This window comes from Plecotus auritus (assembly GCF_963455305.1).
Source record: "Plecotus auritus genome assembly, chromosome: 10".
NCBI classification, from domain to species: Eukaryota; Metazoa; Chordata; class Mammalia; order Chiroptera; family Vespertilionidae; genus Plecotus; species Plecotus auritus.
In genome coordinates this window covers 3,734,935-3,758,220 of record NC_137785.1, presented here as the reverse complement: position 1 = coordinate 3,758,220, position 23,286 = coordinate 3,734,935, and the positions used below count along the sequence as shown (strand labels likewise).

General features: G+C 59.7%; 1 protein-coding gene across 4 annotated transcripts; it reads right to left on the bottom strand.

Annotated features, from left to right (window-relative positions):
* Positions 1 to 1,603: 1,603 nt before the first annotated feature.
* LOC308234897 (patr class I histocompatibility antigen, B-2 alpha chain-like) lies at positions 1,604 to 21,945 on the bottom strand (the record flags this gene model as incomplete). 4 transcript variants are annotated; one of them, XM_080643324.1, is made up of 8 exons in its annotated part: positions 1,604 to 1,907; positions 2,054 to 2,101; positions 2,234 to 2,266; positions 19,856 to 19,957; positions 20,080 to 20,355; positions 20,944 to 21,219; positions 21,464 to 21,748; positions 21,870 to 21,945. In XM_080643324.1, 8 exons carry the CDS (start codon positions 21,940 to 21,942, stop codon positions 1,903 to 1,905), a joined length of 1,098 nt encoding a protein of 365 aa, XP_080499450.1. The 4 variants fall into 4 exon arrangements, with proteins under 4 accessions (XP_080499450.1, XP_080499448.1, XP_080499449.1 ...); XM_080643322.1 differs by lacking the exons at positions 19,856 to 19,957; positions 20,080 to 20,355; positions 20,944 to 21,219; positions 21,464 to 21,748; positions 21,870 to 21,945 and adding exons at positions 2,682 to 2,783; positions 2,906 to 3,181; positions 3,770 to 4,045; positions 4,306 to 4,590; positions 4,698 to 4,807; XM_080643323.1 differs by lacking the exons at positions 19,856 to 19,957; positions 20,080 to 20,355; positions 20,944 to 21,219; positions 21,464 to 21,748; positions 21,870 to 21,945 and adding exons at positions 2,682 to 2,783; positions 2,906 to 3,181; positions 3,770 to 4,045; positions 4,306 to 4,478; positions 4,698 to 4,801.
* Positions 21,946 to 23,286: the final 1,341 nt, after the last annotated feature.

Sequence of the window (23,286 nt, the reverse complement as noted above, 5' to 3'; positions counted from 1 at the left end):
GGGTCCTCGGAGCTCCACACCCTTCAAATCAGCAGCAGGGACAGAGCGAGGATGCAGGAGGCAGGACGTGGCAGGTCTGCCCAGCCAAAGGGAGCGCCCGCGGAGGCGGGACACGGAGCAGGAGTGGGGTCAGCGCGTGGGAGTGGTAACGGGACCGCGGGCGGCAGGGCTGGGGGTGCCTCTGGTCTCAGGGGAGCGCACGGGGAGGCCTTGATGGGGAGAACGTGCCGCAGGCCAGGGGGTGACTGTGCGGGACACGCACCGTGGAGACACCGGCCCGGGCCAGGGGGACAGTGACCATGGCAGCGGAGATGGACCCCGAGATGGCAGAGCTCATGGTAAACCCCGAGGGGGAGCAGAACCCCGTGTGTACGTTTCAGTGATGAACTAGAAACCCAAGTGGCAACTCTACGCACAGCACCGTGCACCCTGTTAACAGGGTTCAGCCGCCCTGGCAGCCAAATGAGGGGGTCAGCCGAGTAAAACAACGCAGGGGTGGGAAGCACCTCGCTGAAAACCTACTTCCTACCCTGATTTTCTCTGTGACGCGACAGAGTCCTACAGAAACAGGAATGGAATGAACATCCAAAAACCTCCTCACTCTCCCCTGTGCTCATCTTCCTCTGGAAAATAAACTCCTCTCACGCAGGAGTGATGTGACCCAAGTTCAACATCAGTAGGTGCCACTGGAAGGCGGGTATTGCTCATATCCACGCTGAGATAAAATTTACACAAAATCTTCAGTATTCCTTAAAGAAAAGGAGACTTCATTCAACAGCTGCCCTGCTCAAAGGGGAAACGTACGTCCTGAATAATCCCAGGTGACTGCATGACCCTCCTCAGATTAGGAATGGACTTGAACGTCTCCCAGGGCAGCACTGCTTTCCCATGGACCGTTGTGGGTTTTATGTGACACATGGTACTGACGAAATGATTCCCGAATAAGGGTCGTTATTGATGATGTCTACCTGTTTATCATCTCACCTGTGATTTCGGGAACCCAGGAGTTCCAGGGCCCCTCGGGAGCAGCAGGGAGGGGCTGACGGAGGGAAAACAGGGCCTAGAAGGAGGCAGAGCAGGAGGAGGCTGAACACCCATCTCTCTACACCGCGGGATCCTGTGGGCAGGGACCCCTGGGCTTCAGGGACAGGGACGGGGAACATGTACCCGGTGCTGTCAGACGGGGACACCCAGAGAAGGCGACCAGAACTCCCAGCCAAGAACAGGAACAGGCCTCACACCCACCAAACAGAGAAACAAACACCCATGACAGGAGGGCGGAGGGCGGGCCCAGGCCTGAGCCCAGGCTGACCTCCCAGGAAGGTCTCGCTGTCCAGGGTCCTGGAGAGGCGCTGCATTAGGACACGTGACAAGGTCTGGGGATGGGAGTCCCTGTGGCCACAGGTCCTGGAGGGACAGGGTCTCCAGAGGGACAAGGTCAGAGGAGCAGAGAGGTGACCCGGCCGAGGAGTAGCCACGTCAAAGCCCACGATGCACTGAGCCCTGACCAGGCACAGGCCCCGACCACGCTCCGTCCTCCCAGCCCCTCCTGTCCCCGCTGCAAAGAGCTCAGAATACACGGGAATCTGCAAAATTCTTGGTGTTTCCATTCATTTCCTCTCAGAAGACATTTAATTAGAGGGTCTCCTTTAATTACCGTCACCAGTCACGGCACGAATTGAAGAACCAGGTCAGACCACCGTGTCCTTTCAATACGGAGCAGGGAGTTGCAGATCAGAGCACTAGGGAGGAGAGGCAGGGAGGCGAGGGCCCAGTCTCATCTCTCCTCACAGGAAAGTGTGGGGAGCAGGGCGGGGCCAGCCCCCCAATGAGAATTTCTTGAGTCAGGAAGTGGGAGCGTGAACACATCTTCCATCACTCAGTCCCCACAGGGCAGCCGCCTCACGCTGTGGAGGACAATCATCATGAGCAGATTCAGGGCAGTGGCTGTAACTGGTGACATTCTCAAACCCACTTCATGCTCACAGTGTCCCACAGACTCCCCACCACCCAGGCCTCCCCTCTGCCCACCCCTCCCCGCGGCAGGTCTCACCTTTAGAAGCCGAGAGAGACACATCAGAGCCCTGGGCGCTGTCACTGCCTGGGGGGGACACACCAGGATGGGGTCAGAGCCCAGGGCAGGAGAGTAAGGAGGAACTATGGGGGTGGGGGGTCCCCCATGGTTCTCGTCTGCACTGTCCTAGGGTCTCAGGGGTCACCCCTCCATACTCACTGGCAGCCTGAGCGTAGCTCCCTCCTTTTCCACCTGCGGGAAGAAAACATCCCGTGAGAGACCAGGGAGGAGGCAGGGCCATGAGGTCCTAAAGGAAGCCCTAGTCCTGGGCCCCAGAGAAGTTACCAGAACCGTAGACCCAGGGCAGGACCAGGAAACCTGAGGGAAGTGTATGTGTGGGGACTGGACCCTCCACCCTCCTGGAGTCTGTGCTCAGCAGGGACCTGCCCTCTGACCTGGGGCTGCTGGGAACGGGGTCCCCACAACAGCATCATCAGGTGGTAAGTGGGAATTCTTTTCCCACGGACCCCACTACAGAGTGAGCACAGAGCCCCAGACTGGCCATCACACGTGTGGGGTCTGTGCTTCCCGTGAATGAGGCGGGACACACGTCTCCCTGGGCTTGAACCCCCAGTGGGACAGACACTCAGACCCCACCCCTGCCCACCTGAGCGCCGCCTCCACCACATCACAGCGCCAGCCACAGCTCCCAGCAGAACCAGGCCCCCAACGATGCCCATGATGATGATGAAGGTGTGAGAAGGCGGCTCTGGGAGGAGAAGGGAAGGCAGGGTGAGGGCCCTGACCCCAGGCCTCAGCCCTTACCCCACTGAGGTCCCCCAGGGCCCCTGCTACCCTGAGAAGAGGCTCTGTGCCCACGGCCCTCCTCACCCCATCTCAGGGTCAGGGGCTCGGGCAGCCCCTCGTGCTGCACATGGCACGTGTATCTCTGCTCCTCTCCGGGGGGCACCCCCACGGCCGCCCACTTCTGGAAGGTGCCGTCCCCCGCAGGCCTGGTCTCCACCAGCTCCATGTCCTGGGTCTGGTCCTCCCCGTCACGCTGCCAGCTCAGGCTGATGTCCGCAGGGTAGAAGCCCAGCGCCCAGCACCTCAGGGTGACCTCATGGGCAGACACGGGGTGGTGGGTCACGTGTGCCTTTGGGGGGTCTGAGGGGAGGGGAGAAAATGCAGGACCTTTGCATCCGCCATGGGACACTCCAGCAGCGCCCATGTGACCATCCTGAGACTGGATAGACACCTTGGTGGGGGAGGGAGCACACAGGCCTCACACCAGCCTGGACAGAGGCACCTGGAAGGACCTCCTAGTCTTTAGAAAATTCTAGACTCATAGAGACAGAGTCCACGGCAGGAAGCAGTTCTCTGAGAGGAGAAAGGGATTTGTGGTCCTGACCTGGGTGGAGGCCTCGTGACTCAGAAAAGCTGGGGTCAGGCCTCTGACACAGGGTGTGGGCAGCGCACAAGGCCTGAGAGAGAAGGTCCCCGTGGGTCCCAGAGCCCCTGCAGAGCCCATGGGAACCGCTGATGGGTTATTTCAGGGGGTCTCCCTGCACCCCAGGAGAGCCTCACCCCTAACTGTCCCTGAGAGGAGGGGGAGTCCCTCTGGTACCTGACCTGGACATCCAGGGCACCCCCTATACGACTCCAAGGAGGGGTGTCCGACACTGACCCCCTGTCCTGTCTCCTTGTAGGAGCCCCAGCCCCGGGGAGAGGGGTCGGCCCCAGGGCCCCTGGTACCTGCGCGCTGCAGGGTCTCCTTCCCTTTGTCCAGGTGAATGAGGAGCCACTTCATGCAGTCCTCCTCCACGAGGTTCCGTGCATACTCTGCCTCACCGACCTGTTCAAATTTGCTCTTGGACAGCTGAGCCGCCATGTCGGCCGCGGTCCAGGAGGTCAGGTCCTCGTTCAGGGCGAGGAAGTCGACGCCATCGTAGGCGTATTGCCAGTACCCGCGGAGGAGGCGCCCTTCAGGTCCCACATCGCAGCCAAACATCATCTGGACTGCGTGAGACCCTGACCCCGCCCCGAGGTCAGCCCCGCCACGAGGTCAGCCCCGCCCTGAGGTCACCCGCCCAGAGGTCACCCGCCCCTTTCGTCCCACGATGCTTGAATCTAAACTGAAAGTGAAAATGGGTCGTAGTCCCCGCGGGCTCCTCCCGGGTGGGGGCCGGGCGGGTCCCTCCGCCTCGGGGTGACGCTCGGACCCGGACCCTCGGGGCGCCCCGGCCCGTCCGTGGGGAGGGGGGTCGTGACGGGCCCGACGCGCGGCTCACCGTCCTCGCTCTGGTTGTAGTAGCCGCGCAGAGTCTGCAGGTCCACTCGGAGAATCTGTGCGTGGCGCAAGGCCATCTGCGTGTAACGGTCCCAAAATCCCGGGTGCTCCCGCTGCACCCACGGCTGCTGCATCCACGGCGCCGGCGACTCCATCCTCGGACTCGCCGCGTCGCTGTCGAACCGCAGGAACTGCGTGTCGTCCACGTAGCCGACGGCGAGATACCGGGGCTCCCCGCGGCCGGGCCGGGACACGGCGGTGCTGAAATACCTCAGGGAGTGGGGGCCTGGGGGGCGGACGGAGGGCAGGGCCGGGGCTGACACGACCCTTACGGTCCCTACCGGGTCCCCTCGCTCCTCCCCGCACAGCCGCCCCCTCCGACCCCGCACTCACGGGCCTAGCTCGGGGTCAGGACCAGCGCCCCCGAGAGCAGCAGGAGGAGGGTGGGGGGCCTCATGACTGGCTTACTAGGTGTCAGGGAGACCTTCTGAGTCCGGGCGCTTCCGGGGAGGAGTTATAACCCGGAGCTTCGGGGACGCTGATTGGCTGCTCTGGAAACGGCTCAGCCAATGGGAGTGAGGAGTGGGGCCGCGTCACGAGTATCCAGGATAAAGGAGCCGACACACGTTGGGAGAGGAGAAGTGAAACCAGGGCGCTGGGGAGTCCCCACCACGGAGCTGCCCCCCCCCAGACTCTGTCCCCTGCAGAGACCTGCGCGCAGGCCTGGGCCCTGGACTCGGTCCTGACCCCCCTCCTGCGCGGAGCGCCCGTCACACTGTCCCCGATGCCGGGCCCAGGCGCTGTGCTGTTCAGGGACTTTTCAAGGTTTGGGGTTCACCATCTCTGTGCACCTCACACAGGAGGGAGGCCCCCAATAATCCTGTTTATGTGGTTCCGTCTGTCACAGTCACCACTCCCGGAATCACAGGGGAAACAAGTATTAATGCACGTCGCATGCTCACTGCCCGTGAGAGGGTAACAGAGGCATGTTTTTATGGAAAACACCCATTTCCCAGAGAACAAGGAGGAGAGAGGAGGGACCTGCTGCCCTTTCACATCCTCCCCGTCTCCCTGGGAGACGCTGGGTGTTCACATTTGCTTCTGCGTTTTATCTGTTATTGTGGCTGCAGCTTCTTGGGACACAGACGGCCTCACAGAAATGGGCAGGAGCAGCGTTTTCCTGACCTTTTCAGGTCAGTGTGGTGCTCACCTGTGACAGTCACTGCAGCGACACAAGTGGTCGTTTCTGAAAGGTCTCTGCACAGTGAGACCTGAAACCATATTGACTGCATTCTTCTTGTTTTCGTTTTTTAAATATATATTCTTTTATTTCAGAGAGGGAGAGAGAGAGAGAAATATCAATGATGGGAAAGAATCATAGATCAGCTGCCTCCTACATTCCCCACACTGGGGATCGAGCCTCCAACCCAGGCATGTGCTCTGACAAAAGGTGAACTGTGACCTCCTGGTTCATAGGTCCATGTTTAACCCCGAGCCCCGCTGGCTGGGAATATTGAATATTTCCTGTTCTGTCATGTCACCGTCCCCAGGGCCGTCTTGCTGGGTGGCTCTGTCCTCATGCAGGTTAGTTAAAGGGATGCCTGTGTCTCTAAGTCCCAGAGCCTTCCCCGTGCTGGTGCATTAATCACCGTCATCAAAGCTCACATGTGAGTCTGTTCCCACAGAGCCCCTAGGAAAGTGTGTCCGCACTGGGGAGGGTCTAGCTGACGTGGTGGGACACCCCTGTTCCAACTTCTGGTTTTCTCTCGGGGGCTCACATTTCATCAGGACAACAGGCCTGTCCGTGGTCCCCTGCCAGGTGACATGTCCTGAAGTAAGAAGCTCATGTTCATTATTTAAAAATATTTTTTTTATTACCTAAACCGGTTTGGCTCAGTGGATAGAGTGTCGGCCTGTGGACTGAAAGGTCCTAGGTTCGATTTCAGTCAAGGGCACGTAACTTTTTTGCGGGCACATCCGCAGTAGGAGGTGTGCAAGAGGCAGCTGATAGATGTTTCTCTGTCATCGCTGTTTCTAACTCTCTATCCCTCTTCCTTCCTCTCTGTAAAAAATCAATAAAATATATTTAAAAAATACATATATATATATATATATGTATATATATATATATATAGTTATTGATTTCAGAGCGGAGGGAGAGAGAGGGAAAGAGAGAGAGAGAAACATGAATGATGAGAGAGAATCTTTGCTTGGCCTCCTCCTGCTCACCCCATTGGGGATTAAGCCCACAACTCCGGCATGTGCCCTAAACTGGAATCAAAGTTGGGACCCTTCAGTCCGAAGGCTGATGCTCTACCCACCGGGCCAAACCAGCCCGGGACTCACGTTCCTGTTTGAGAAAGTGTGTGCCAGTTCACCCAATCTCAACAATCCTAGTGTCTGTGCCATTCATTCTTTTAAGTAAACAGGGCCAGGCCGGTATGGCTCAGTGGCTGAGCATTGACCTCTGAACCAGGAGGTCAGGGTTCCATTCCCGGTGAGGGCACCTGCTGGGTTGCAGGCTCCATCCCCAGTCGGGGGGCGTGCAGGAGGCAGCCTACCCATGGTTCTCTCCCATCCTGGATGTTTCCATCTCTGTCTCCCTCTCAGTTCCTCTCTGATATCAAATTTTTTAAAATATATTTTTATTGATTTCAGAGAGGACGGGAGACTGAGATAGAAACATCCATAATGAGAGAGAATCATGGACCTGCTGCCTCCTGCACGCCCCCTACTGGGAATTGAGAACACATCCAGGGCGTGTGCCCTTGAGCTAAATCAAACATGGGACCATCCAGTCCGCACACCTATGCTCCATCCACTGAGACAAACCAGCTAGGGCTCAGCTTTTTAAAAAGTAAACATGAATCCCATGAGAAAGAGGCTAGCCCCGCTCACACACATGATCTCCCTGGTACATGACACTTGGGATGTGGCAGAGGGTTTTCTGTGTACGTCCCAGGTCGTCATATAAGGTTATTTTAATCCTCCATTTTTATTAAAGACAGTTAAGAAATTAATCCATTTGTGTAATGAAGGCCAGATACATGTATCTTCTTTTTAAAAATATTTTTTATTTTTCAATTACAGTTGATGTACAATATTGTATTAGTTTAGGTGGACAACTCTGTGGTTAGACATTCATAGAACTTATACAGGGATCGCCCCATACATGTAGGACCATGTGACCTCACATGTAGCTGTTACAACATGAGTGACTGTGTTCCCTGTGCTGTGCTTTCCTCCCCATGACCACACTGTAGGGACCGTGTTGTAGTTCCTCCTCCTCCACCTGCTCTGCCCAGTCCCCCGCCCTCCGGCAGCCAGCAGTCTGCTCCCTGTGGCTCTGAGTCTGTGGCTGCTGTAGGTTCTGTTGGGCTGATCCCAGCGGCTCTGAGTGCCGGCTGTGGGGAGGGGGGTCATTGTTCTGTGGTTGTGGGCGGATGCAGGCACCGCGTTCACCTTTGGGGCATCTCCACCGGAGGCCACGATGTTTTAAAATGTGGATGGAAGGATGAGGCTTCAGTGAAGAGAATAATTTCACCTCCTTCCACCGCGTCGTTTAAAGGGAAACTGGTTCTGTTCTCTGTCTGTCTGTCTTCTCTCTGCAGGTCAGTGCTGGTGGCAGGAACGACGATGGAGGTCGGGTGTCAGCCCATTCGTGCTGAGCTTGGCCTCAGCGCCCCTGTCAGCGGACTGAAAAGGCCAGGATGTCCTTCATCTCCTGCCCACAGTGTTGACCCCACATCCCGGGAAAGGCTCTCAGAGACTGCAGGGTTCCACGGACCACACTTTGAGAAAGGTTGTTCTGTATAAACCAGAGGGGGTCTCCCAACTGGCCCTGGCTCTCCCTCCTCTTCTCTTCCCAGAATCCCTCTCCATAAGGCAGATCCTGCGCCCCAAACTGAGCTCACAGCATTGCCCCTGGGACCTTCTAGAAGAGAGCTCACCCTGGAAATCCGACAGGGAGAGCCCTCAGCCTGGGAGGTGGGGGAGGGACAGAGGTGTCCCCTCTGGGACAGGGAGAGTTTGTGCCTGAAGACACCAGTCCCCCAGACCCCTCCTGTGGCGTCTACACCCCAGCTGAGTGAGCGCTCCCATCCCACACAGACACCTGACGTGTCTGTACGAGCAGCCATCTTGGCCCTTTATTTTATTCCTTTTAATTAAAAATGTTGTTATTGATTTAGAGCGAGAGGACGGGAGAGGGAGAGAGAGAGGAACGGGGGTGGGAGAGAAGCACTGATGGTTGCCTCCCCCACACGCCCTGACCAGGGGTCACACCTGAGACCTTCCAGTGCCCAGGACAGCACTCACCCTGAGCCCCCCTCCACCGCCCCCCCCCTCCCGCTAGGCCAGGCACTTTTATGCAAATAGACCGCGTGCTTGGCCCTGAGGCCCCGCCCACAGCAGAGTGGTCTGTCCAGCAGCACATTCTGTGAGCCAGGACTCGCTCTGCACCGCTTTCTCCCATGTGGCGGCCACCAGCTGCCGTGGCCACTGCGCCCCGGACTCGTGGCTCCTGTGCGGAGCAGGGACTTCAATTCATGGACCTGTCATCCAGCCGCCGGGGGTCGTGTAGCCGCCCCATGAGACGGCGCCCGGCAGAATGCTCTCAGTGTCCAGTCTCTGCCCCGCAGGCCCCGTGGGCTCACAGACGGATGGAGGTGACCGTGTCTGCACGTGGAAGCCACGGGGCTGCATGTGTCACTGACGCCAGTTGTGTGTGTGGGTCTCAGTGATCCTCAACCCCAGCTGCCCAGGAGCGTGTAATGAACACGCATGTGACACCGAGCGCACAGGCGTGACCTCAGATGTGAGTTAGCGCCCTCAGGGTGTAGGGCTCACAACGCCCCTCCCTGCAGCCTTCCTGTGTGCATCCCCCGGACCTCGGTGCTGTGTTTGGTGACCTGGTGACAGGAGCAGGCACAGCAGGCTTTCCCGCAAGAGAAAGTGTCTATTGAACCAGCAGGCGCAGCTCCCTGGAGGCCCCGCAGGTACTTAGAGAACAGAACGCAGAGGAGGTCGCTGCAGATTCCACCCTAGAACCCCTTACCTGCTGCTCCTCCCCTGAACTCCCCCCAACACTCTAACAGCCCCTTTTCCCTTCGCCCTGGAATGCTCTCCCACAGAGGTCATTATATGTGAAGCGTTTGCAGTTGTGGATTAGAATTTCTCAAACCAACACCCAAAGATGGAAACCAGGAAGGAAAACATAAAACTTGTCCATGTCAGCCTCACACTCGAGAGAGACAAACTCAGGCCCAGAATCAAACTCAGAGACGCACAAAGATGTTGACAGAGAAAGGGCCCCGTGGACCAGTGTTCCTCAGCCAAAGCCCAGGGGGACCCCTGTGGGCAGGCGAGGTGGGTTAGTCATCATTGCTGGGGGAGATCGCGTCCCTCGGGGGCCATGGGGCATCCTAGCGGGAAGGGGGAGATGGGGCACATCTAGGAGGTGGGCTCTGGATGGTGACCTCGGGAGGGTCTGGGGAAGCAGGCTCATCGGATGGGTGGTGTCAGGGGGCAGGGCTGTGGGTGGGCAGCTCAGTGACTGTCCAGGGACAAGGCCGCCTGCAGCGAGGATGGGGCGCAGCTGGAGAGAAGCAGCCTCGCTGCCATGAGCCCGCGCAGGGGGCTGTGTGGTCCTCTATGAGCTGTGCGGGCCTGTGTGTGTCTGTGTGTAGACGCAGGGAGGGTGGTGTGGCTCTGTCTCCCTTGTCAGGGCCTCGGGACGGCGTGTCTGAGGGTGACGCTCTGAGAGGTGTCTCGTGTCCAACGGGAGAGGAACCGGCCCCGCTGTGAGCTCCGGGCCAGCTCCCGACAGCACTGAGGCCTCGCGGGTCAGACCAGGTCCCGTGGGGGCTGCGTGTCCTTCTCTCCGAAGCCCAATGTCTAAAAGCATCCACAGCCCAATCCGCACGTGAAGCACGTGAGGGACAACGTGGAAAGAAGAAATGCGGATGTCAAACACCTGTCTGTGTGACAGACACATGGGGACAATAATGAGAACGTGGAGCAAGAGAAACAGGGATGAAATGGAAATCCATCGGTTTGGGAAAGATGGAGGAAAGGATGGGAGTGGGGGCAGAGGGAGGGAGACACGCTGTAGTGCAGGTGGAAGGAGGTGGATGCACACAGTTTCTAAGGAAGCTTTTCCCTAAAGTCCCCGCCATTCAATGTGCTCACACTCCCCGGGGCTGGTGGCCTCAGGGGGCTGAGCATGGACCTATGAACCAGGAGGTGAACTTATGATGTAGGGTCAGGGCACAGGCCCTGGTGACCCTCCCCATCCCCAGCAGGGGGCGTGCAGGAGGCTCATGACTGACTCTCATCACTGATGTTTCTGTCCCTCCCTCTCTCCTTCCCTGAAATCAATGCAAATGTATTGGAAGACGCAGTAATAAATGTGCTCACATTATGCACAGAAATGTCTCTCTCGGGCATTTATCCTGAGAATATAATCACCTGTGTCCTAAGAACACACACATGGAGGGATTTTTAAGCAGTTTTTATTGCACTCAGGGCACTGAGACAAGTACAAGTAACCTTGTAATGAAGACGCCGTGTGGGTCCCTCACAAAGGAGCAGGCACTGCGGCATGGAGAGACTCACAGGTGACTGACATACAAGTTGGGACAGAATTAAGGAGCACCTTGCAGAGGGGCTGCGTTTTCCTGTGAGAAATGCCGAGTTTTCCTGAAACCAGGGAAACCCAGCGCTCTCACACACGTGCGCCCTGGACAGCGTTGGAGAGAAGCGTCTTCCCTTCCTGCTGTGAGAGCGACAGACCCCGTCGCCTCCACTCAGCAGCCTGTGCCACCACTCGCCTGCCCCCTGGCCTGGCCCTCAGCGACCATTCCCCCAGAAATGCCAGCGCAGCCTGACCCGGAAGCAATGTTTTGTTCTTAAAGTTCCCGCCTGCGGAGAAAGGAGCCCTTGTCCATCTGGACCAGCCATGGCCTCCCTGCTCCCCACGCACCTCTGCCAGCTCCGCTGCCCTGGCTGGTGGGTGAGGGCCATGCTGTGGCCTTTCTCCCAGCACCAGCCTCTTTCTGGGACGGCCCTGCTGCCTCCCGCCCCGCCCCGCCCCCATCCCAGCACTGGCCTCCCCTTCCCCCCAAAGTGCGGTTCCCAGTCCCGGACAGACAGCGGTGCTCATGGGGCGTCACCACCCACACTGTCCTTCCCCATCGGAGAGGCAGACAGTGAGCTCCGCGCCTGGCTTTCTCCAGCTTCCCTGCCGCTCAGAGGATGCTCTGCAGAGCTGCGTGGGGCCTGCGTTCTGTGTCCATGTGGCCCCCTAAGATGCACAAGGAGGGACCATCTCTACTCTCCCAACAAGGGGGGGGGGGGAGCAGCTGCTGGCCCAGCGGGGCCCACCTCCCAGGCCTTCCGGGCTCGGCTCTCCCGTGGGAACCGGTGATGTTTCCTAATGACACGGTCCCGGTTATGTCCCCAGAGGCCGAGCCCCGGTCACCGCACCTGCCGCAGCGCCTCTGCCCCGGGAACACAGCAGCCCGCTCCCCGGAGGGACAGCCTCCGCCTCAGGCCCGGAAGCGCCCGGGGCTCAGAGGACGCCCGTGCGGGTGGCACCCGTTACAGGGCTATGGACCCGAGTCCCCCACCGGTACCCCTGCGAATAGGGACGCCCTGGGGCCAGGGCCTGGGGGGACCCGCCGGCGGCCCCAGTTTGAGGTCAGCAACAAGCCAGCGGGTCCCTGTGCGCCCTGGGGCGGCGGCTGCCTCCTGCTGCCCAGGCCCGGCCCGCAGGGGGCGCTGCGCGGCTCTGCCTGCATCTCCGCTGCTGCCGCTGAGACCCCGGGTGGGGGCTGTGCCCCCGCTTTACTCTGGGCCTTCTGCTCCGTGACCCCGTCCCTGCACCCCCCGGGATGAGCCCCTGCACTGGCTGCGAGGCCGAGTCCCGGGATCCGCCCCCCAAACGCGGACAGGACGCGGCCGGGCAGGTCCAGGCTGCGGGCCTCCCCGCGGAGGGAACTGGTCGGCGCCCCAGGCGGGCCCCTGGGTCCTGAGCTGCAGCGGGGCGCCGAGGGGTCCCCGAGTCACCGTCCGGCACCGGGGCCACAGAAGCAGCCTGTTCTCGGGGTTCCTCTGCCGGGGCCCCCCCTGCCGGGCGGCGGCCCTCAGCCCCCCACGCAGCCCCGAGGCCCCACGCGCTCCAGCGCCGCAGCCGCTCGCGGGTCCGCAGGGGCCTCAGGGGCCGGGACTCCCTGTGGCCGGGCCCGCTTGGCCGCAGCCGCCCGCGGTCGCTAGCCGCTCAGCTGCAGGGGGGCGTTGGCCTTGAGCTCCAGGGGAGGCCCGGCGGGGGGACGGCGCCCCGGAGCCTCCTCTGCAGCTGCCGGGGCGGCCCAGGGCGGGCACCTGGCTCCTGGGCTCAGCTCGCTCCTGTCTGGGTGCGTCCGCCCCCAGCACCCCCTCCCCTCCCCTCGGGGCTGCGCGCTCCTGGCTGGGCCTGTGCGGGTCTCCCGCCGCTCGTCCGGCTTCCCCGCCGCCTCCCCCGGGAGAGCGGCCCGTCCGCCGAGCCCCACGGTCAGGCTCCGTCTGTGGATGGCCCGCGGCCCGGGTTCCCCTCCGTGGCGCCAGCGGCTCAGCCCGGCGTCCCCCCAAAAGGCTCCCCCTGAGCACGGTCCCAGGAGGGGGCGGCCCTCAGACCCGCTGAGCTGAGCGCAGCTGAGGGGGTGGCGATGTCGCCCCTTCAGGCCCCGGAGCGGGACCCGCCGCTCAGGAGCCCGGCCTGGTGCTGGGGCGGCTCCCTCCTGGGCCCCGACCCGCGGGGGGCCCTCCCAGGAGTGAGGGGCGGGGCCCACGGGGTGCATGCTGCTGCGGGGCCTCCGCTCTGGCCTGCGGGCAGCGCAGGGGGCTCCTCTGCCCTTTGGGGTTCCGGTCCCCACACCTGGTTTCCTTCTCCCCCAGGGAGGCTGCGCGGGTGAGGAGGGGGCGCTGGGCCCCGTGGCCATGACACCCCGGGGACGTGGGGCCTCTGAGCCCTCCCCCTCTGCCTCCTGCGGCTCCTCGCCTGCTGGGCAGCCGGAGTGTGCGGAGCCCGTCAGCTGAGGGGGGCGCACCCCGAGCTCCTGGGCCTGTAAAGCGGCCCCTGAATCGCGGTCCCCTTGCGAGTCTCCTGTGCGGACGCCCTCGCGGGCGGGACGCGGCTCCTGCGCCCGCACCTCTGGGCGCCCCCAGGGGGCAGCACATGCACGTGGACCCCAAAGGCCACGCCCCCGGGCCCAGCCCCAAGGCTGTAAAGTGGGGGTTTGTTTGTTTCTCTCTTAGGTGCCTGTCTGTCCCCACAATGGAAATGCCTTCCTCCTGAGGGTGCGCACCAGGGGGCTCACTCCACACGCCCCCATTTCGCAGGACCCACGCGCTCCGGGCTGGGAGGGAGGCCCTGGCCTCCCCTCTGTCATCAGGACGGTTGGTACGTGCGGCTCCTTTGCTCACTGAACACTGTGCTCAGCCTGATGCAGCCCCCCCTCTCTCAGAAAGAGGGGTGCTCCCCCCCGGGAGCCAGAGCGGACGGCCTTGCTGAGGGGCCAGGGGCGGGTTCCCAGGGGACTGGGCGGAGCGGGGAGGGGGGGGCAGGGGTGTCTGCAGCCGTCTCTCCTCCGACAGGCCTCCAGCAGGGAGGCTGGGAGCGAGGGCAGCGCCCGGGCTCGGGGCGACTTGCTGAGGAGGTGACTGTGTTTGTGGGAGACACACCCCCCCCCCTACATGGAGGGGTCCCGCTCTCAGTCCCCTGACCGCGTCTCTGGGACTCGCGATCGCACCGCGCAGGCCCATCCCCTGCGCGTTCGTGGAGACGGCCCCGCGCACGCAGCTTCCCGGACCCCCCGCCTCTGGGGACTCGGCGCCTGGGACGCGAGGTTGCCCCGCGGGGCGCAGGGCGACCAGGAGGCCTTCCCGGAGGGGGCTGCGGGCGGGGACCAGCCCAGGACTAACCCACAGAGATGCTGGGAGACGCGCAGCCTCCTTGGCGGGTCCCCGGCGCCCGACTGTCCCTCCTGGACCCGCCAGTCCCGCCTCCGCGGCCGTGACGCAGCCCGCAGTCCCTCCTCGGCTCCTGGGCCACGGCCTGTCGGGGGGCCCTGGGTCCCCGCGTGGAGGTCAGGGCTCGGGGAGCCGTGGCCGCAGGGCGGGCAGGCGGGAAGGGAGTCAGGAACAGGGCGAGGCTCCGCAGAGGCTCCGGTGCCCCAAGACCCGCAGCCCCAGTCCCGGCGCCCAGCGAGCAGCGGGGTGGCGGCCGCGGGGCCGTGGCGGGAGCCCTTCTGGAGACGCGGCCCTGACGCCACGGGTGGAGCTGGGACTGCGCCCGCCCGCCGGCGGCTGAGGTTGGGTGGTGCCCCCCGCACCCTGGTGAGCGCCCCAACGCCAGCGCTGCGTCTCCTGCCTTTCCGCCGAGCCCACCGACGCCGGGGCGGGCCTGGCAGTGTTGAGCCTGACTCAGTGTGGGGGTCGGGGTCGGGGTCGAGTTGGGGCGGGGCTTAGGCCAAGGCAGGGGACCCCGCTTCCGTAGCCCCTTCCGGGCCCCGGGCCGCTGTCGCTCACGCGGCAGCCCCGCCCTGGCCCCGGCGTCTGCAGTGGCCGGTCCTCGGGGTGGGTGGTGCCCCCGCGGGAAGATGGACGGCGAGGAGCGAGCGGTGTGGCCGCAGCCCGCCCTGCTCTCTCCTGTCTTTATTGGCGCTAAAGTGTGAGCACATCCAACATGCAAGTAAGTGAGACTCACATGAGATGACACACACACACACACATATAAACTTTTATGTATGAAGAGGTGGGGGAGGGGAGAGAGAGCGGGAGAGATAGGAGAGGTTAATTCTTACTGAGGGATATTTTTCCAGTGATTTTCTCTCTTTTAGAGAGAGCACAAGGGAGGGAGGAGGAGAGGGAGAGAGGGAGGGAGCACCCATGTAGAGAGACACGCCCATTGGCTGCCTTGCACGCGGGGAGGAGTCTGCAACCCAGGCACCTGGGTCCTTCCTGTCCCTTTGTGCGCACCAGGAGAGCGGGGTTTTCATTTGTTTAGTTGCTTTAAAGACGTTTAGAGCGAGAGGAAGGGAGAGGGAGAGGCAGATAGACACATGGATCTGTTGCCCCCTGCAGGTCCCCTTTGAGGATCCAGTCAGACACCAGGGCAGGTGCCCTAATAGGGAATGGAACCTGGGGCCTCCTGGGGCCTGGGCCACCCTCACCCTGAGCCACAGGGCCAGGCTGGAAAGCGGGTGTTCTGTCTTCATTACACAAGCAGCAGGCGGACAGGAAGCCTGGAGCAGAGGCCTCACTACATATTAGTGATGAGTGGATGGATGGATGGATGGATGGATGGATGGATGGGTGGATGGATGGGTGAATGAATGGATGGATGGACGAATGAATGGATGGATGGACGAATGAATGGATGGACGAATGAATGGATGGATGGACAAGAGAATGGATGGGTGAATAAATGGATGGACGAATGAATGGATGGATGAATGGATGGATGGGTGAATGAATGGATGGGTGAATGAATGAATGGATGGACGAATGAATGGATGGACGAATAAATGGATGGATGAATGAATGGATGGACGAATGAATGGATGGACGAATAAATGGATGGATGAATGAATGGATGGACGAATGAATGGATGGACAAATAAATGGATGTACGAATGAATGGATGGATGAATGAATGGCTCAACGAATAAATGGATGTACTAATGAATGGATGGATGAATGAATGGATGGACGAATAAATGGATGTACGAATGAATGGATGGATGAATGAATGGATGGACGAATAAATGGATGTACGAATGAATGGATGGATGAATGAATGGATGGACGAATGAATGGATGGACAAATAAATGGATGGATGGATGAATGGATGGATAGTTGGATGAATGAATGAATGGGTGAATGAATGAATGGATGGATGAATAAATGGATGGACGAATAAATGGATGGATGAAGGAATGGATGGGCGAATGAATGGATGGACGAATAAATGGATGTACGAATGAATGGATGGATGAATGAATGGATGGACGAATAAATGGATGTACGAATGAATGGATGGATGAATGAATGGATGCATGAATGGATGGATGGATGAATGAATGGATGGATGTATGAATGAATGGATGGATAAATGAATGGATGGATGAATGAATGAATGGATGGATGAATGAATGGATGGATGGATGAATGAATGGATGGCTGGGTGAATGGATGGATGGATGGATGAAGGATGGATAAGTGAATGGATGGATGAATGAATGGATGGATGGATGGATGGATGAAGGGATGGATGGATGGATGAATGAATGGATGGATGGATGAATGAATGGATGGATGGATGAATGAATGGATGGCTGGATGAATAGATGGATGGATGGGTGGATGAGTGAATGGATGGATGGACAAATGAATGGATGAATGAATGGATGGAAGGATGGATGGATGGATGAATGTATGTATGTATGTATGTATGTATGTATGTATGTATGAATGTATGAATGAATAGATGGATGGATGGATGGATGGATGCCGGGACCAGGTTCCTTACAGCTAAAACCTGACACAGAAAGGAAGGTTGACTCTGTGCATGGAGAGTCAGGGACGTCTCTGAAGGGAGCAACTTTCCCCCCAATCAAATCTCCACCAGCCGCTGTGGGATTATTGGTAATTTGGCAATTAACCAGATGGTCCTGAGGAGCAGCTGAACAACGGGCAGGAAAAGGTGGCTGTGTTCCCTGTGGACGGGTCTGAGTTCTGAGTCACAGCTGTTCTCTGGGGTGAGCTGAAACCCACGGCTGCATCACATCCCTCCCCCTCCATTCATGGTACAATCACACCCCATTCCCATGTGGGCACCGTCCTCAGGGCTCCCCTGCTCCCAACGTCAGGCTGACACCAGGATGGTGCAGGCTGAGCATCTCCACTGGGTCAGGAAGCTGGTCTCTCCCTGATGGAAACGCCACGGTTCTTCCTACGGGGGCCCCAGGGATGTTAAGCCTGGAGGCTGTCCCCTGTGAGCTGTGCTAACCCTGCTCAGAGTCCTGGGAGTCCCTAATGTCCACACGACCCCACAGGAGACCATGATGTGCTTCCTTAGCCACTCAGAGTCCTGCTCTTTGGTGACTCACTGTATAACCACTAGCTCTCCCCCTCCTCCGCATTCTCTTCCCCTTTCTTCTCCTTCTTCCTCCTCTTCCTCCACTTCTGCTTCTGCTTCTTCTTTTGAGGTTTTACCCTGGAAAGAATTATTCTTGACATACAGACAGGATTTAGGGAAAGTAATAATTAGGACAGACAGAGAGATACCCTCAGAATCTAAAATTGGGAAAGAACCAGAACAAATAGGAAATGGGGTGAAATTACAAAGATAAAATTTTAATAATAGATGAAAAGATGAAGGATCATACACCCAGAGAGACGTGGACAAATACTATGTATACAGTGGATTTTCTCAGGGTGAAGGTGGGATCAACAACACTCAGAACATTCCAGTCCTCAGCTGACCCTCTTCAGTTTTACTTGGTCACACAATGGCCCCATCCCGACTCACCCCTACCTAGATTTCTACCCCACACCTGAGTCCCGTCAACTTTTGAGGGAAGGGATGTCACAGGGGCCTCCTCCCTGCACCTGCTCTCTCTCCACATCATGTCCATCCCTGTCCCACTGGCTCTTGTGGTTATAGCATATCCACTCTCAGGGCTACAGGGTTCTGTCCTATGAACACACCACACTCCTCCGCTACTGCTCACATGCATTTGTCTTATACCCAGATTTTGCAAACTGTGCCGCTATGAGTAAGTTCTCCATATGTTCTGGCACACATATGTATGAGTGTCTTTGGGGATATAACCAGGAGGGGAATTGCTGGGGCATTGGGTGTGGTGAGTGCTGCCAAATGCTGGAGGTAGTGAGTGTTGCCAGAGCATTTTCACAGTATTTGAAACAACTTCCTCCCCCACCAGGAATATAATAGAGAAACAATGAGTCCAAATTGCTGCTAACAATTGACTTTGTCTGATTCTTTCATTTTTGCTCTCCTGGGAGGTGGGCACCAATATCACATGGTGGCTGAACTTGAGTTTCCCCTCTGACTAAAACTGTTGGGCAATTTTCATGAATGTGTGGACCATGTAACCATCCTCAATAGGAGGATGGACTGGACTCTTGTTCATGAGTGAGTGGGACTCTAGTAAGGTGCCAGCATCCTTAACTACAGGGACATGTTTGCTATTAATGGATCTGTGGGCAGAGACCTGTGGGATGAGTGAAATGTCTTTATTTTGCCCCTGGCACTGAGCTCCTAACACCCTGGGCACCTCCTGAGTGACAAGTGTCTTTGGGATGCTGATGAGATGGCTCTTGGCTGAGGGGCCTGGAGGCTTCAGGGTGGGGGCTGGTCCCCAGAAAGACCAAGCTGATCAGAGGGTGGGAACGTTCAGGCCCTAGAAGGAGGCAGAGCAGGAGGAGCCTGAGAAGCCATCTCTCCACACCACAGAGTCTTGTGTGCGGGGACCCTAGGTCTGCGGGACACTGACGGGGAACATGTACCCTGTTGCTGTTAGACAGGGACACCCAGATAAAGAGACCAAAACTTCCACATGAAAGCACTAACAGGCATAATATCTACAAAATCAAAGAAACAACAAACACCCAGAAAATGGGATCTGGGGCCCCATCCAGGCCTGAGCCCAGGCTGACCCGCCCCAGGAAGCCCTCGCTGTCCAGGGTCCTGAAGATGCGCTGCATTAGGACAAGTGTCAGAGCCTCAGTGCTGTCGGAGTTCCTGTGACCACAGGTCCTGGTGGGACAGGGTACACTGAGGGACAAGGTCAGAGGAGCAGAGAGGTGACCCAGCCAGGGAGTGACCACGTCCAAGCCCACGATGCACTGAGCACGCCCTGGGCACAGGCCCCGACCACACTCGGTCCTCACCACCTCCCCTGTGCACACCTGGGACAGCTCAGCACAGCAAACACATGAGCTCTGGAAAGTTCTTGGTGTTTATATTTATTTCCCTCAAAATGTAGCATCTTCTCATTTAATTTACCCACCCACCCTTCATGGCAAGAAATGAACAAAGTCACCCCCAGAACCTCATTTCAATGAGGAAGGAACAGCTTGCAGCTCAGAGCACCAGGAAGGTAAGACGGCGATAGTGAGGGCCCAGGCCGCCTCTGCTGGACCAGAAAGTGTGGGGAGCAGGGCTGGGCCAGCCCCCCCATCAGAGGTTCTTGAGTCAGGAAGTGGGAGCGTGAACACATCTTCCATCACGCAGTCCCCACAGGGCAGCCGCCTCACGCTGTGGAGGACAATCATCATGAGCAGATTCAGGTCATTGGCTGTAACTGGTGACATTCTCAAACGCACTTCATGCTCACAGTGTCCCACAGACTCCCCACCACCCAGGCCTCCCTCTGCCCACCCCTCCCCATGACAGGTCTCACCTTTAGAAGCCGAGAGAGACACATCAGAGCCCTGGGCGCTGTCACTGCCTAGAGTACACACTCGGACCCCACCCCTCCCCCACCTGAGCGCCTCCTCCCCCACATCACAGCTCCAGCCACAGCTCCCAGCAGAACCAGGCCCCCAGCGATGCCCATGATGATGATGAAGGTGTGAGAAGGCGGCTCTGGGGGGAGAAGGGAAGGGAGGGTGAGGGCCCTGACCCCAGGCCTCAGCCCCGACCCCACTGCGGTCCCCCAAGGCCCCTGCTACCCTGAGAATAGGCTCTGTGCCCACGGCCCTCCTCACCCCATCTCAGGGTCAGGGGCTCGGGCAGCCCCTCGTGCTGCACATGGCACGTGTATCTCTGCTCCTCTCCGGGGGGCACCCCCACTGCCGCCCACTTCTGGAAGGTGCCATCCCCCGCAGGCCTGGTCTCCACCAGCTCCATGTCCTGCGTCTGGTCCTCCCCGTCACGCTGCCAGCTCAGGCTGATGTCCGCAGGATAGAATCCCAGCACCCAGCACCTCAGGGTGACCTCATGGGCAGACACTGGGTGGTGGGTCACGTGTGCCTTTGGGGGGTCTGAAGGGGGGAGAAAATGCAGGACCTTTGCATCCGCCATGGGACACTCCAGCAGCGCCCATGTGACCATCCTGAGAGTGGACAGACACCTGGGTGGGGGAGGGAGCACACAGTCCCCACACCAGCCTGGACAGAGGCACCTGGAAGGACCTCCTAGTCTTTAGAATGTTCTAGATTCAGAGAGACACAGCTCAGGGCAGGAGGCAGGTCTCTGAGGGGAGAAAGGGATTTGTGGTCCTGACCTGGGTGGAGGCCACGTGACTCAGAAAAGCTGGGGTCAGGCCTCAGACACAGGGGTGTGGGCAGCGCACAAGGCCTGAGAGAGAAGGTCCCCGTGGGTCCCAGAGCCCCTGCAGGGCCCATGGGAACCGCTGATGGGTTATTTCAGCGGGGTCTCCCTGTACCCAGGAGAGCCTGCACCCCTAACTGTCCCTGAGAGGAGGGGGAGTCCCTCTGGTACCTGACCTGGACATCCAACGGGGCTCCATCCCCGACCCAAGGAGGGGTGTCTGACACTGACCCCCTGTCCTGTCTCCTTGTAGGACCCCCAGCCCCGGGGAGAGGGGGCGGCCCCAGGGCCCCTGGTACCTGCGCGCTGCAGGGTCTCCTTCCCTTTTTCCAGGTACATGCGCAGTGACTGTACACACAGGCCCTCCAGGTAGTTCCTCCAACACTCTGCTGCACCCTCCGCCTCCCACTTGCGCTTTGTGATCTGAGCCGCCGTGTCGGCCGCGGTCCAGGAGGTCAGGTCCTCGTTCAGGGCGAGGTAGTCGGTGCCGTCGTAGGCGAACTGACTGTACCCGCGGAGGAGGCGCCCGTCGGGTCCCACGTCGCAGCCAGACATCCTCTGGAGGGTGTGAGACCCTGACCCCGCCCCGAGGTCAGTCCGGCCCCGAGGTCAGCCCCGCCCCGCCCGCCCCCCCCGCCCGGTGGGGCCTGAATCTAAACTGAAAGTGAAATCCGATCAAAGTCCCCGCGGGCTCCTCCCGGGTGGGGGCCGGGCGGGTCCCGCCGCCTCGGGGTGGCGCTCGGACCCGGACCCACCCTGGGGGCGACCCCGGCCCGTCCGTGGGGAGGGGGGTCGTGACGGGTCCGGCGCGCGGCTCACCGTCCTCGCTCTGGTTGTAGTAGCCGCGCAGGGTCTGCAGAAACACTCGGTAAGTCTGTGCGTTCTCCTTGTAGATCTGCGTCTCCTCCTCCCAATACCCCGGGTCCTCCCGCTCCACCCACGGCTGTTGTATCCACGCCGCCCGCGGCTCCGCCTTCGGACTCGCGGCGTCGCTGTCGAACCTCAGGAACTGCGTGTCGTCCACGTAGCCGACGGAGAGGAAGCGGGGCTCCCCGCGGCCGGGCCGGGACACGATGGTGTAGAAATACCTCAGGGAGTGGGGGCCTGGGGGGCGGACGGAGGGCAGGGCCGGGGCTGACACGCGCCTTCCCGGCCCCCCCCCCCGCCCCCCGCCGGGTCCTCTCCCTCCTCCCCGCACAGCCGCCCCCTCCGACCCCGCACTCACCAGCACAGCTGGGGGTCAGGACCAGCGCCCCCGAGAGCAGCAGGAGGAGAGTGGGGGGCCTCAGGACCTGCATCCTGGGTGTCCGGGGACCATCTGAGTCCAGGGTGCTCCTGGAGATGTTCTAACCTGGGAGCAGACACCCAATGGGAGTGAGCAGTGAGGCTGCGTCATGCGTATCCGGGACTGAGGACTCAGTAGGGATGTGAGATGGAGAAGGGAACCCCAGGGAGAAGGGGAGCCCCAACACTGAGCGGCCCTGCTCCAGACTCCTCCCTGGGCTGAGACCTGAGCGCCAGGCCTGGGCCTGGGACTGGGCCTGCCCCTCCTCCTGCAGGGGGAGCGCTCTGCCCCCTTCTCCCTAAAGGAGCCTCAGGCTGGTGCTCTGAGCTCCACTTCACTTTTAATGTGCGAGGCGGCCCTCAGAGCTCTGGAAGCTTCTATGAGTGAACAGCAAGGGTCCCTCAGGCACAGCCCACAGGGGCCATGGGCTGCTCAGTGAGTGACGTCAGTCAGAGGCACGGTCTTCCTGCCCCTAGAGACCCTGACGCCATTACGGAGTGCCAGCAAGGAGACTCCAATATTTTATAAAATTGTAGAACCCAGGCCGGTTTGCCTCGGTGGGTAGTGTCAGCCTGCGGACTGAGGGGTCCCGATGCCAGGCAAGGGCACATGCCCCGGTTGTGGGCTTGATCCCCAGTAGGGGGGGCATTTAGGAGACAGCCGATCAATGATACTCATCATTAATGTTTCTATCACTCCCTCTCCCTTCCTTTATGAAATCAATAAAAATCTTTAAAAAATCCCAGAGTCACCAGACGCCCTTTCCCTCAGGAGCAGTGGGTGCAGCTTATGAAACTCTGTGCAGGCCGCACGGGAAGGGGCCAGTGAGCCCCATAACCCTCAGCTCCTGCACCTCCAGATCCACTCCCCTCTCCCCTTCCCACACGTTGGCTCAGGGCACCGGGACCCCGGCATTGAGTTCTCAGGACCCCATTCCCTCATCTGTGACTCGGGATGGTGACAGGACCGTGGGGAGGAGCCCAGGGCAGGGGGTGGGAGCTCCGGCCTCTGACCCCACAGCTCCGACCTGGTGTCAGGGCCCCTCAGGAGTGAGCTCGGTGCCGCCTGGGGATGTAGCTTCCCACTCTGCGCCTCTGCCTCCTCCTGGGAGAGAGGAACGGGGACGTTAATGCAGAACAGAGGTCAGGGGGGTGCACACCATGTGCTCTCCATGCTCACTGTGCTCACACGGCTGGGACATGTGAGCTCTCACCCAGAGTTCACAGGAGGAGCAGCAGCCACGGGGATGGGAGACGGGACTGGGTTCCTTGTGGGATTGATGTGGCGACCTGGGATGAGAGGATAGAACATTAAAATGTCAAATGGGAAGGACAGACTCGGCACGTTGCTCCCATCA